Here is a 14,256-nt window from a genome sequence, read left to right on the forward strand (position 1 = left end):
GTGTTGGAAGCCAGGATGGGCTGCGGGCCCCGGGAAGTGAGTGTGGACTGAGCCTGGGCTGCCGGCGTTAGGGTGGGTATAACAGACGTTTCAGGGTCACTGGGGACGTTGACAAGGGCGGCTCAGGAGGAGTGGTCGGGGCAAAAGGGGGTTTGAGAGACAGTGAGGGTTCAGGCAGTGGAGACAGTGAGTAGAGACGAGTCTGGCGAGTCCTGAAAGCTGAGAGGAATTGTCTAGAAGAAGGGGGTGGGAGTACAGGCTGTCCAGGGGTGGGCCAGTGGAGCTTCCAGAATTTGGGAAGCAGGAAGTCTGGCTGCAGAGTGAGGTGGGCAGAGAAGGCAGCAGGGGTGGGGGGTGAGGTGGGGACTCTCCCTCTCTCTCCTTCTCTCACCTCTCTCCCTCTCTCTCCCTCTCTCTCTCCCTCTCTCCCCCCTCTCCCCCTCCCTCTCTCTCTCTCTCTCCCTCTCTCCCCCGTCTCCCCCTCCCTCTCTCTCTCTCTCCCTCTCTCCCCCCTCTCCCCCTCCCTCTCTCTCTCTCTCCCTCTCTCTCCCCCCTCTCCCGCCCCTCTCTCTTTCTTCCTGTCTCTCTCTCTCTCCCCCTCTCCCCCCTCTCTCTCCCTGTCTCTCTCCCTCTCTCTCCCCCTCCCCCCTCTCTCCCTCTCTCTCTCTCTCTCCCACTCTCTACATCTCTCTCCCTCTCTCTCCCCCCGCTCTCCCTCTCTCTCTCTCCCTCTCTCTCCCCCCTCTCCCCCTCCCTCTCTCTCTCTCTCTCTCCCTCTCTCTCCTTCTCTCTCCTTCTCGCTCTCCCTCTCTCTCTCCTTCTCTCTCCCTCTCTCTCTCCCTCCCTCTCTCTCTCTCCCTCTCCCTCTCCCTCTCTCTCCTCCCCTCCCCCCTCTCCTCCCCTCTCCCTCTCTCTCTTTCTTCCTCTCTCTCTCTCTCTCCCCCTCTCTCTCCCTCTCCCCTCCCCTCCCCCTCCCTCCTCCCCCCCTTCCTGTCTCTCTCTCTCCCTCTGTCTCTCTCTCTCATCCCCCCCTTTGCTCTCCGGCTTCAGGATTTCCCAGGTGCAGCTGGCAGATTCCGGCATCTTCACCTGTGTGGCTTCGAGCCCAGCGGGCGTGGCCGACAGGAACTTTACCTTGCAGGTGCACGGTACGGAGCAGGGGAGTGGGTTAGCGGGTCCTTCGGCCTTAGGGGCGAGAATCAAGGCTCTTGTCCCCTCCCCTCTGCCCATCTGGGTGAAACCAAGGGTTGGCCCTCAGGGATGTCAGGGCGGGGCAAATACTCAGTCTCTGATTCATTCGGTCACTCATTCATTGATCTCACAAGTAGTTGTTGGATACTAGTGTGCCAGGGCCTTGCCAGGCACTGGAATATGGCAGTGAGCAGAGGTAGCCCTGACACCAGGAAGTCGGTGAGGGAAACAGCTCTGTAAAATTAAAATTCCACGCAACTAATGATACCAGGGTAAGGAGAGGGTGCCACAGGAGCACAGAGGAGGGCACCTCACCTGGCCTCGGGCATTCAGGGAAGGCTTCCTGGAGGAGGTGAGGTCTAAGCTGAGGACTGAAGATGAGAAGGAATAGTCCAGGAGAAGGGCATTCTGGCCCATAGTTACAGTCTGTGCAAAGTCCAGGGGCGAGGGCCACCTGGCATTGGATAAGTTGGCTCGTGCCCACTCTTTTGTCCTGTGCAGTGCCCCCTGTCCTGGAGCCGGTCGAGTTCCAGAATGACGTGGTGGTGGTCCGTGGCTCCCCGGTGGTCCTCCCCTGTGAAGCCCGGGGCAGCCCCCTGCCCCTCGTTTTGTGGATGAAGGATGGGGAACCCTTTTTGCCCCGGAGCCTGGAACAGGGGCCTGGCCTACAGCTGGAGACAGCGGGAGTTGGTGACTCAGGGATCTACTCCTGCGTGGCCGTGAGCGAGGCAGGGGAAGCGAGGAGGCATTTCCGGCTGATGGTGATGGGTGGGTCACCTGCCCCCAGTGCCAGCTTCTCTGGGCCAGGGATGGGATGGGGGCCCTTGGGGGGCGATGGAGGTGGTGAGAGAGGTGAGCACCCTGGAGGCTTGGGGCTTAGGGAGCAGGCCTCGCTGACCTGGCTGCAGGGGCTGGGGGCCAGGACGCTTCATTCTCCTGGGGCTGTGCCCCTCTGTCTTGTCCTTGGAACCTTGTAAAGCAGGAACAAAGCCATCGAAATCTTGGGGCTCTAAGGCTGAAGCACGAGATTTTGCAAGTGTGCCCTACTGGAAAGATGCGTTTCCCTCCATACTGTATCCTTGTTTGTTTGTTTGTTTTGCGGTACGCGGGCCTCTCACTGTTGTGGCCTCTCCCGTTGCGGAGCACAGGCTCCGGATGCGCAGGCTCAGCGGCCATGGCTCACGGGCCCAGCCGCTCCCCGGCATGTGGGATCCTCCCGGACCGGGGCACGAACCCGTGTCCCCTGCATCGGCAGGCGGACCCTCAACCACTGCACCACCAGGGAAGCCCTCCTTGTTGGTTTTTAAGCGCAAATCATTGTCCCAGGCAGATGGGCCCATGCTCGGACGTGTTTAGGACCCTCCAACACAATCACCAGCCGCCTGTTTGCAGGCCCATGTACTGTCAGCATCTGGATGGTGGGGGAGGGGAATGAACCCCACATCCTAGTGTTCTGGGCATGGCCCCCATGGCTGACCCAGGGCGGGGTGTCTTGCAGATCCCCCCCACATCGAGGACTCAGGCCAGCCTGCAGAGCTGTTGCTGACCCCCGGTACCCCCTTGGAGCTCCTCTGTGACGCCCGGGGCACCCCCCAACCCAGCATCACATGGCACAAGGATGGGCAGGCCCTGAACAGGCCGAAGGACAGCAAGAGGGCCGGGCGGGGGCTCCGGGTGGAGGGCGTGCAGGTGCTGCTGCCCCGCCTGCTGTGGCACGAAGCTGGGGAGGGGAGGGGTGGGACCCAGTGGCACTTGGCGGGGTTTGCCCAAGCTCCACTTTTATTCGGGGTATGAGGATGTGAAGAGGACCCCCCCACCCCGGCCCCGGGCCATGCCCTTGGGAACTCCCAGTCAGGTCAGACCCAAGGCTGATGCAGAAACCAGATAAATCACTAACCCCACCAGAAAAGAACTGGTACAGTCAAGGGGGACTCCCTGGAGGGGGCAGACTCTGCCCTAGCCCTAAAGCAAGGGTGAGCCAGTAATAGGGAAGAAACATCCCAGAGAGGAGAAGGGGTTGGTGGGAAAGGCAGGATGGCTGACTCAGCAGGCCTGAGGCGAAATCCTGGGTCCTCAGCTGTGTAGGAGGGAAACCAGATCAGGAGGTGGGCGGGGTGGGGCCGGAGGTAGCCGCTCACCCTGCCCCATCCCCAGGTGGGTGACGCTGGGCTGTACACTTGCCTGGCCCACAGCCCTGCTGGTGAAGTCGAGAAGAGCTTCCGGGTCAGAGTTCAAGGTAGGGGGCTGCCGGAGTGGGGGCAGGAGAGGGAGGCAGGATGGGACCTGCCGGGGTGGGTCCCTCTCTCACGTCCTCCCTACCCACCTCACCAGCCCCCCCAAATGTCATTGGGCCCCGAGGCCCCCGCTTTGTGGTCGGCCTGGCCCCGGGACAGCTGGTTCTAGAGTGCTCGGTGGAGGCAGATCCCGCGCCGGAGATTGAGTGGCACCGTGAGGGCATCCTGCTGCAGGTGGGTGCCAGGCTGGGGGCCCAGGGGCACTGCTTTCTGTTCCTCTCAGGCCCCAGACCCTGACCAGACTCGATCCCAGGTGCCGAGGGCCTTTTCTGTGCCGGCCCTTTGCATCCCTGCTCTCCTGACGTTTTCCACCCCTGTTACTATTGTCACCCCCATACTGTGGATGGGGACACCGAGGCAAGGCTAAGATTTGCACCCCAGGGCTTCTGATGCACATCTGTGCTGTACCTTTTCTGCGCCGGCCCTTTGCATCCCTGCTCTCCTGACGTTTTCCACCCCTGTTACTATTGTCACCCCCATACTGTGGATGGGGACACCGAGGCAAGGCTAAGATTTGCACCCCAGGGCTTCTGATGCACATCTGTGCTGTACCTTTTCTGCGCCGGCCCTTTGCATCCCTGCTCTCCTGACGTTTTCCACCCCTGTTACTATTGTCACCCCCATACTGTGGATGGGGACACCGAGGCAAGGCTAAGATTTGCACCCCAGGGCTTCTGATGCACATCTGTGCTGTACCTTTTCTGCGCCGGCCCTTTGCATCCCTGCTCTCCTGACGTTTTCCACCCCTGTTACTATTGTCACCCCCATACTGTGGATGGGGACACCGAGGCAAGGCTAAGATTTGCACCCCAGGGCTTCTGATGCACATCTGTGCTGTACCTTTGAGCTATGCTTAGTGGCTGTGTGGCCTGGGGCCAGTTACTGCGGTTCTGTGCGCTCACCCCTGACATGGGGCCAATTTGCTGCTGTGGACCCAAGGATTGTAGATCTGGTGGAAGCTCCAGCTCCTAGTGTGAGCATGGGTCCCCCCTGCAACATGCCCGACAGGCAGAGCTCCAGGGAAGATGCTCTTTCCCTCCCAAAGGAGCCTGTTTCCCCAGAAAGTCCTCAGCTGGGCATCCGTTCAGGGGCTGCAGGCCGGCCCAGAATGAATGGGGCAGAGACCACTCTCCGGCCCCGCTGGTTCCTTGGTCCTGGTGTGTGGGGGGCTGGCCCGGCCCAGCCCAGCACTGATGAGGGTCTCTCCACCCTGGGGGTCTCTACAGGCAGATGCCCACACCCAGTTCCCAGAGCAGGGCAGGTTCCTCCAGCTGCAGGCCCTGAGCACGGCCGACAGTGGCAACTACAGCTGCACAGCCCGCAATGCTGCAGGCAGCACCAGTGTGGCCTTCCACGTGGAGGTCCACAGTGAGTGGCCCCACCCCACCCGCCCTGCCCCCCCTCCCTGAGAGCGACAGGGTCCCAGCACCCGCCCCCTCTGTGCCTCTCCTCCAGCGGTGCCCACCATCCAGCCGGGACCACCTGCAGTGAACGCCTCCGTGAACCAGACGGCTCTGCTGCCCTGCAAGGCAGACGGTGCCCCCCCACCCCTTGTGAACTGGCGGAAGGACGGCATCCCTCTGGATCCTCAGAGCCCCAGGTGGGAGCTGGTAGGGGAGGGCATCAGGGAGGGGCTCAGGTACCTCTTTACGGGTTGTAAATGGAAGGCCACCTGGGCAGTTGGAGCAGAAAGGACATGGGTCTTCTCAGAACCCACGGACATACATGCCCATTCGTTAAGGGCGTGAGAACCCCTGGTGGCTGTCTGTCTGTCTGTCTGTCTAGTTTTGACTCTTGGTTGCTAGTCTCTGTTTCTGTGTGTGAGGGCTTCGTGCCTCTCTCTCTCTCAGACCAATTTTCTACACCTTCTTTCTCTAAGAACGTGGCAGAACGGCTCCCCACACACACCTCCCCCCCCCACCCCCTGCACCCGGCCAAGTTATAGCTGCTGTGTTCACACAACCTGCAGACCCCAGTTCCAAATTCCCAGGGCAGAGAATTCCATAGGCTCAGCCTGCATGATGTGTTCATTCCCTGTCCAACCGGCTGTGGCCAGGGGCGGGGTCACACGGTACAGACCTGGCCCCTGGGAAAGGGCAGTTTTCCGACCTAATCGAGGGGCTGTTCTCAGAAAGGGTTGGGGTACCACTGCCCTCTGGCTCTTGGGGGGAGGCTGGGCCCAGGTGGGAGCACGGGAGGCACGAAGCAGCCCCTCTCACCCTCTCTGATAGTGGGTTGCGGTGCAGATTGCTGCCCAAGGCTGTGGCCCCACGCCCCGCCCCCACCGATCTTGGCCTCACAGATGCAGGATCCTCTTGCTCAGAAAGCCAGAGACCAAGGGGAGGGTCTTGCTGGAGACACCGCCAGGAGTCCAGCTCCTCCCCAGGGACTTGCTGGTCTGCCGGTGTCCATGGCAACCCCTCCCTGTGTTCCAGGTTTCAGGTTCTGCCTGAGGGTTCCCTGAGGATCCAGCCAGTCCTCGCCCAGGATGCCGGCCACTACCTCTGCCTGGCGTCCAACGCCGCAGGTTCCGATCGGCAGGGCCGTGACCTCCGGGTCTTCGGTAGGTAGAGGAGGGAAGGTGTGTTGTTTTTGCCTTCAGCATCCACCCCCTGTCTGGACCGGGTCCTGCTTAGTTTCTGGTTCATCTTAGCTGTCAGGAGCCGAGAGCAGCGATCTCCAAATGCTTTTGACCATGAATCCTATTAATAAAAAGTTTTGAGCCTGTACACTCCAAGATGCATATGGGGGCTTCCCTGGTGGCGCAGTGGTTGAGGGTCCGCCTGCCGATGCAGGGGACGTGGGTTCGTGCCCCGGTCCGGGAGGATCCCACATGCCGCGGAGCGGCTGGGCCCGTGAGCCATGGCCGCTGAGCCTGCGCGTCCGCAACGGGAGAGGCCACAACAGTGAGAGGCCCGCGTGCCGCAAAAAAAAAAAAAAAAAAAAAGATGCATATTTATCTTTATGCATACATTATATAACTCACTACTATGCTATTCTACTGAATGAGAAAACATGCACGAGCTGTAGAACACTCAGAATCACTGAGCTCTTCAATCCCATCGATCACCTTGGTGGAGGCTGCGCTGCTGGGCCCTGGCCTCGGGTGGGGCTGCCGGGGAGTTGCGCCCTGGAGGCCCCATTCAAGGAGGTGTAGTTAGGGGGATGCCAGCCTCAGGGGTGGTCAAAGGCCCCATAGCCCCAGCTTTGGGAGCCCGTTGGAAGATCCGCTAGGGGAGTTTCTCCTGCCTCCTCGCCCCTGCTTCCTCGGGGATGGGCTGGAGGTGGTTGGAGTATCTCCTGCTCCTGGGCTTTACCTTAGAGACCCCTGCCCTGCCCCCACCCCACACCCCGTCTCCTGATCACTGTTCTCTCCCCAGAGCCTCCAGCCATCACCCCCAGCCCCTCCAACCTGACCCTGATTGCTGACACTGCCGCCTCACTGCCCTGTGAGGCCAGAGGCTCTCCCAAGCCCCTTGTGGTCTGGTGGAAGGATGGACAGAAGCTGGACTTCCGCCTGCAGCAGGGAGCCTACCGGTACCGAGCTGGTCCTTCTGGGAACATCATGAGATGCCTGGGGTGGGGAAGGGCATGCCCGTCTCAGAGAAGGGGAGCCAGGCCAGAACTGAGGCAGGGGCGTGCTTGGGTCTCACCAAAGCCAGCACCAGAACTTGTGTCCTGACTTCAAGGGGCCAGGAGGGTCTTTACACTACCTGGTCGGAGGTGGGGACATTTGGGACATACAGCCAAATGGAAAATATATGGCCTTTGCAACCACTTGAGTCACTATTTAAGAACCCACGTAGAAGCCCAAGTTCATGCCGGTTGAGCCCGGACCCATGGCTCCTGCAGGAGCCTCGGTCTCCCCATTTCTCAAATGCAGCTGACCCTGAAATGATCCCTGGGAGTATTAAGAGGTCAGTTCACCAATTAATTCACCAAATATGTGTTGTGTGAGGGGCCAGATCATCGTGGAGCTTTGTGAGTAAGCAGGTGCTCAGTGAACACGAGCAGTTCTGATCGGGGCTTTGGATATGGTTACTATTGCAGAAGTTATCATAGGTGGTGACTGTAGAAAATTTTTAGGATTATGGAGAAACCCAGAGGCAAACATTAAAATTGCCCACAAACTGAACAGGTAGACCTTGGGAGGTAGAAAATTCTAGGAGAAACTTCTAGAGTCGAGGCTGCGGGCCGGTTACAGGAAGGGAAAATAGTCATGAAACACATCCCTCGCCTCCAAATTCCCCGGGTAGGGAGGCCACGCTGGCTGGTTTCAGGTCAGCCTGGCCAGTCACTTAGCAGACAACCATCCGTCTGTCTGTCCAGGCTCCTGCCCTCCAACGCCTTGCTCCTCACAGCTCCCAGCCCTCAGGATTCAGCCCAGTTTGAGTGTGTGGTGAGCAATGAACTGGGCGAGGCCCACAGGCTCTACTGGGTGACGGTTCACGGTGAGTTCACACTGAGGAGTGACTGTTCACAGCGAGGGTAGATGAGGAGGCCGGGATGGGGACAGTGCCTCCCTCTCCTGGGCGCTCTCTCTGCCTCCAGGGACCTGCACGGCTTCCCTCTGAGCCTTTCTGTGCTTCCCGGGTCACCGCCTCCAGGAAGCCCTCTCTGATCCTGCCCTCCCACACTGATATAGCCCAACTCCAGCACAGTTCCTGGCCTGTGGGAGCTCGTAGGCGAGGCCTCTCCCAAGTCCAGAATGTTCTGAACCCAAATCTGACCTTGTCATCACCCCAGTTAAAATCCCTCCCACCGTGGCTGCCCACCACCCTCAGGATAGAATGCATGGTGTCACCTGGGCCCAGAAGGTCAGCCCTGCTGACCCCCCAGGTTCAGCTCACCCCATGGCCTGCCTCACTCTGGGTTGCATTCATGCCTCTCAACTTTTTGTTCCTTACCTCGGGGCCTTTGCACATGCTGTTCCCTCTGCTGAACACTTTTCCCTTCACCCAGGCAATATCTGCTCTTCCTTCAGATCTCAGGTTAAATGCCGCATACCCCAGAGACCTTCTCTGGCCTCCCTCACTCTGTGCCCCCACCAAGCCCACTTGTCTTTTGAAACGCTCCCTGAGATACCTGGCTGGTGTCTATAGAAAGCAGTTCATAACTATCCCACACGCCCAGCAAAACACATCTGAGTGAGGAAATGTGACTGCTGCACCTCCCTCCCTGGAGCTTCGTCACTGATGTCACCTTGTGTCTTAGTCTGTTTATCCTTCTCGTCCACCTGGCCCCGTGGCTGTGTGTTCCCCAGGGGACCTCAGCAGGGCCTTAAGCCTTGCCTTGCGTTTCAGTGCCTCCCACCATTGCCGACGACCAGACAGACTTCACCGTGACCATGATGGCGCCCGTGGTCCTTACGTGCCACAGCACAGGGGTGCCAGCCCCAGTTGTGTCCTGGAGCAAAGCAGGCACCCAGCTGGGGTTGCGGGGGAACGGCTACCGTGTGTCACCTTCGGGTAAGTAAGGGTGAGCCACGTGGACCTGCTGCTGAGGGGACACTAAGGGGCATTGGGCAGAGGCTGTGAAAGCAGCCCGCTGGGGCCTGGCGGTTGAGAAGATGGAAAGTTCTGGCCTGGCTCTGCCATTCCTTCACTGTGTGACCTGGGAGAACCCCCTCGCGCCCCACCCCCCAGGCCGCAGTATCCCCATCCACGCACTAGAGCATTGATATCCATCAGTCAGTCCCTGATGCTAGTTGGTAAGTTGGTGCTCCTTATGGCAGAATGAGAAAAATAATAGCTACGTGAGAGTTTTCATAAAGCTAGCTTTAGCTCATTGGAAGGATCGCCCTTTATTCTGAAATAATGCTTTTCTTAATAATTTGGTGTTGAAAGTGCCTTTCGTTTATGAAATTAAGGTGATAGTACATGGTAATTTTTTAAGTGTCTTTGCTTATTAAGAGAAAAAGCTGGCAACTTTATGGGGATTCTCTAAATTAAATGTATTTTTTAGTCGGTTGGTTAGTGAAATCCTAAAGTCTGTGAACCACTGGCTGGATCTGTGGTTTTCAAACACTTCCAAAGCAATAGAACCCTTCCTTCTGACAAGTGGTTATGCGGAAGCCCAACACGTGAGAGAAGCTAGGTTCTGGTTCCGTCTGAGGCTGGGGTGGGGGCTGTGGGGTGGTCCAGAGTCAGGTGGGCCTCGCTCCCTTTGCCCCCTCAGCAGGCCCTCAGGGGTCTACGGGGGATGGTTTAGAAACCACCTTACCTGACTTGCAGCCTGTGGTCTGGGAAGGTTAAAATGGTATTCATTGAGCAGCCAAGGCTGAGGGAGAGAGGGCAAAGGGAGGACAGAGGAGGCAGCAATCCAGGGAGGCTTCCTGGAAGAGGCAAGTTTTGAGCAGAGTGCAGCAAGGATAGCAGGGTGAGGGCCCGTGGAACCAGGCGCGGGCGGTCCAGGGATTCCAGGCCGGGCAGTGGCAGATCCTGGCACATCACAGCCAGAAGGGTCTAGAGATCATCCTGTCTGATTGCTCATTGTATACCTGGCCCAGAGACTAGAAGTACCAGAGAGTAGAAGGGATTTGCCTACGGTAATGGTCTGAGCTGGGAGCAGAGGCAGGCCCAGGTTCCCCCGTGCTGCTTACAAATGGGCAGGGAGGTAGATTGAGTGGCCTGTAACAGAGACACCAGGGTTGGGTGTGTAAGAGCCCTGCCGGCTTCACCCCTGGGACATCTATCCCAGGCCCCCTCACCCCTCTCTGTGCCCCGTTCCCGTCCACAGGTGCCCTGGAGATCAGGCAGGCCCTCCCCATCCATGCCAGCCGATACACCTGCACGGCCCGCAGCTCCGCGGGCGTGGCCCACAAGCACGTGGTCCTCACTGTGCAAGGTAAGCATCCCTGAGGCCAGACAGCCGTGGCTCTTGGGGCAGGGAAGCCGGCGGAGGACTAGAGGATTCTTTGGGAGAAAAGAAAGAGCCCACCTGTGTCCTCCTTTCCGACGTTTCTGGAACCCCTTGTTCCCTTTAGCAGCCTCTCTCTCCGGTGCTCAGACGGCCCCTGGTTGGAGAGGCCTGGGTGTTAACGGTGTCCCCAGGGACCTCTGCAGCCCTGTTCCTTTGCAGCCTCCCCCGTGGTAAAGCCACTACCCAGCGTGGTCTGGGCGGTAGCAGAGGAGGAGGTGCTGCTGCCCTGCGAGGCCTCGGGCATCCCCCGGCCGAGCATCACCTGGCAGAAGGAGGGGCTCACCATCCCTGCAGGTGAGTCTCCTTGGCAGCCAGCGTGGGTGGGAGGATGACAGTATGAACCTGCGGTCCTCCTTCCTGCCGCCGCTTCACCTCCTGCCCTCCCGTCTCCCCTCACCACCCCAGAGCCCTTGATTCTGCCTGAGCACTTGGTGCCTGGGCTGGGAGGTTGGGTCCGGCTTCCGTGCTCGCTCTGCCCCCTCGTCACCCTGTGGCCACAGCAGGTCACTTGGCCGGTCAGACAGGACAGCCCAAGCAGCCTTCCTGCCCTCCTCGGGGGTCCTGTCGCCCCAGCGACCGGCCCCCAATTCCTTCCCGCCAAATCCAGGGGTGAACACCCAGGTCCTAACCAACGGACAGCTGCGGATTATCCGTGTCAGCCCAGAGGATGCTGGGAACTATTTCTGCGTCGCCCAGAACAGCGCAGGCAGTGCCCTGGGGAGGACTCGGCTGGTGGTGCAAGGTGGGCCCCGGGGGTGTGGGTGGGTCTGAAGTGGACCCCAGCGAGCTAGGGGCTTTGAGGCTCCTGAGAGCCCCTCCCTTCTCTGCCCAGCCCTGGTCCCGGGCGGGGCATGTCCCCGCGTCCACCCCTACTCCAGCACGGCTTGTGGTTCTAGAAGGAATTCAAGAAAAAAACGGCTCCCATTTTGCACCCAAGGTCTGGCTTCAGACGGTAACTCCAGGGTCCCCTCTGCCTCCTCTGGTCCCTCCTGGGAAACTAGTCTGGTCATTCTTTGTTCATTTTGGCTTTCCAGTAGCAACAGCCATTTCCGTCCCTTTAGTCACTGTGTGTGCATGTGGGTGAATGGGTCACTCTGTCACAGCTTCTTCACCAAACTCCAGAGAGTCCCCAGGTTATCCAGACCACGGGGCCTATGACCAGGGGCCGGTGGGGGCAGCAGACAGGGATGGAGGAAGGGGCTGAGGGTGTGTCAAGTGCCAAGGGCACTGGGGCAGGGATGGCCCACCCCAGCCCACCCCAGCCCGGCCCAGTCACCGAGGGGACCTCCCTATGCCCACAGTCCCGCCTGTGATCGAGACTGGCCTTCCCGACCTGTCCGCCATCGAAGGCTCCCACGCCCTCTTGCCCTGCACGGCCAGCGGCAGTCCTGAGCCCGACATCACCTGGGAAAAGGATGGCCAGCCTGTGTCTGGAGCTGAGGGGAAGTTCACCATCCAGCCTTCCGGAGGGCTGCTGGTGAAGAACTCAGAGGTGAGGGCCTGGCCCCAGGGAGCAGAGGGGAATAATAGTAACAGCAGGAGCGGCAGACACCTGCTGAGCACCCCGTGTGTGCCATGCTCTGGGCTGAGGAGCCTGGGGAAGTAGGTGTTATCACCTTAGCTACAGATGAGGAAACCGAGGTTCAGAGTGTACCCAAGTTTTGAAGACATGCTATTGCCAAGAGGCAGAGCCAAGATTTGAATCAGGACCTCTATGGCTAGTCCCTGGGGGAGGGAAGGAGCCCTGGAAGAGAGGGAGGGGGGAGCGTGGCGATGACTTTGTGTCCCCAGACTGCCTCAAATGTTCTCAACCTGAGCTACAGGTATGGGTGTAATTACAAAAGAAGTCGCTGTCCAGATGGAGGGGTGGCTGCTGGGTGGGCACATCTCAAGGGGGCCATGGGGGTGGGGATCCTGCCACACAGGGAGCCAGATGTGCAGTGCCCTGCTGGGATGCACCACAGAACTTCTCCTCTCGGAGAAGGCACTGAAAGCAGGGCCCGCCTCAGGGATGATGGATGAGGTGAGCACAGGTGAGCGGAGTGCAGGTTCCGTTCTGAGCACATAGGAGGTGCTTAATAAATGGTGACTGTTACAAACGTGTGGTCAGGCTTAGATTATGAAGGCTGAAAATTCAATTAACAATCAAATTAAGAAGGAAAAAAAGGGAATTTTTTGGAGCCAAGCTGAGGATTATAACCGGGGAGACCTGTTAGAAGTAAAGGCACGGTCACATACCTTTTCAAGACAAAGAATCATACATCAGAATGACATACTCTTATTTTACATAAAGTTCACCAAAGACACACAGTCCGGGTAAGAGGTACAAAGTGAACAGCGAGTCACCATGACCCCTTACAGAGCTGGGAAGGAACGCTATTCTTTTAAGAAGTTACATTGCTGGCGTCAGAGGAAAGGAAAAAAAAAAGATCTTTACAGCTGAGCAGGCGCACCCGTCCTTGAGGAGCTCTGGTTAATGTGTAATGCAGGTACACACCGCACGTTAGGGATGGAAGGAGGAGGCCCAGAAAGACAGAGAATTTCGTGTTTAATTTTTCTGGTACTGCCTTAAAATATAAATTGTATTTCATCAAAGCGCATAGCCATAGGAAGGCTGCAGGGAGGTGCAGTGGTGAAGCCGAGCTGTTTGCTAGCTGTGTGACCTTGGGCAAGTCACTTTGCCTCTCTGGGCTGGATGGTCCACGGGAACCTGCCAGGGAGCAGGTCCGCGGGGGCATTCTGGCCCATGTTGGGATGGGGGCAGTTCTCAGGCTGACCCCTCCCTTTGCCCACAGAGCCAGGATGCTGGCACCTACACCTGCACGGCCGAGAATGCCGTGGGCCGCGCCCGCCGTCACATGCACCTCGCCATCTTGGCACCGCCTGTCTTCACCAGCCTGCCTGGGGACCGCAGCCTGAACCTTGGGGACAGGCTGTGGCTTCACTGTGCGGCCCGTGGCAGCCCTACGCCCCGAATAGGCTGGACTGTCAACAACCAACCGGTCACAGGTCTGGGCCTGCTGGGGGCAGGTGGGACAGAGACCCAGGACGCTGGGAGGTTGAAGAGGGTGGGCGGGGTGGGGTGACCCAACCCGGTGAAGAGGAAGACGGTACCAGTCAGCCTGTGGGTTCTGGGTCTCCAGACTTGGCCCTGCGTTGGAGCACAGGGCAAACACACATGTGGCCCTATGTGACCAGTCACACGTCAGACCCAGCAAGAAGCCACCTGTGAAAAAGACTCAAGCCTGGAGACCTCAGGGCCAGGAGAGGGGCCTGTGTTCCAGCCTAGCGCTGCTGCTCCCATTGTGGGCCCCCCAACACACTCCATTCATGGGGGGCTCTCTCCTCTCACCTGGGTCCCCAGTGACGTTTAGGGAGGTCCAAGGCCTGCACAGGCCCTGTGGTGTATATAGTAGGTACTCAGTAAATGTCTGCCGAATGGATGAGCTGCTAAGTCTCCTCCACTGCAAAGTGATACTTTCACATCCTCCTGTACCCAAGTCCAGGTGCTGGGAAACGAGTGCTCCACCTTTACACACCTGTGCAGAAGGCTTTGCCTCAACCTCACTGCTTCCTGGGCAGAGAGATCAGGAGAGAGATTCAGCCTCTCTGAGGCCAGCTCTTCATCTTGAAATAGAGATAACAGGGGTCCTGAGGCCTTGGCAAGGCCTCGCCCAAGTAAATGCCCCATCTGTGTAGCACTTGTCCTTATTCCTGGTGTAGGGGCACTGTCTAAGGATTACAGGGAAAACAAAGGCTGTTAATAGCATCCATCTAGGGACTTCCCTGGTGGTCCAGTGGTTAAGACTCTGCGCTTCCACTGCAGGGGGCACGGGTTCGATTCCTGGTC

General features: G+C 58.8%; 1 protein-coding gene across 1 annotated transcript in view; it reads left to right on the forward strand.

Moving 5' to 3' along the window:
- HMCN2 (hemicentin 2) overlaps positions 1-14,256 on the forward strand; it is a 150,384-nt gene that overhangs the window by 115,912 nt on the left and 20,216 nt on the right. Inside the window, exons 67-82 of the mRNA XM_065879176.1 lie at positions 1,051-1,148; positions 1,693-1,959; positions 2,690-2,880; positions 3,346-3,427; positions 3,523-3,659; positions 4,712-4,853; positions 4,941-5,085; positions 5,921-6,048; positions 6,866-7,022; positions 7,815-7,936; positions 8,789-8,953; positions 10,224-10,331; positions 10,566-10,700; positions 11,014-11,148; positions 11,708-11,898; positions 13,202-13,415. Of these exons, the coding sequence (XP_065735248.1) occupies positions 1,051-1,148; positions 1,693-1,959; positions 2,690-2,880; positions 3,346-3,427; positions 3,523-3,659; positions 4,712-4,853; positions 4,941-5,085; positions 5,921-6,048; positions 6,866-7,022; positions 7,815-7,936; positions 8,789-8,953; positions 10,224-10,331; positions 10,566-10,700; positions 11,014-11,148; positions 11,708-11,898; positions 13,202-13,415 (2,417 nt within the window). The remainder of the gene's footprint in view (positions 1-1,050; positions 1,149-1,692; positions 1,960-2,689; positions 2,881-3,345; positions 3,428-3,522; positions 3,660-4,711; positions 4,854-4,940; positions 5,086-5,920; positions 6,049-6,865; positions 7,023-7,814; positions 7,937-8,788; positions 8,954-10,223; positions 10,332-10,565; positions 10,701-11,013; positions 11,149-11,707; positions 11,899-13,201; positions 13,416-14,256) is intronic.

The sequence above is a fragment of the Phocoena phocoena genome, chromosome 6 (genome assembly GCF_963924675.1).
Source record: "Phocoena phocoena chromosome 6, mPhoPho1.1, whole genome shotgun sequence".
In the NCBI taxonomy this organism is placed as follows: domain Eukaryota; kingdom Metazoa; phylum Chordata; class Mammalia; order Artiodactyla; family Phocoenidae; genus Phocoena; species Phocoena phocoena.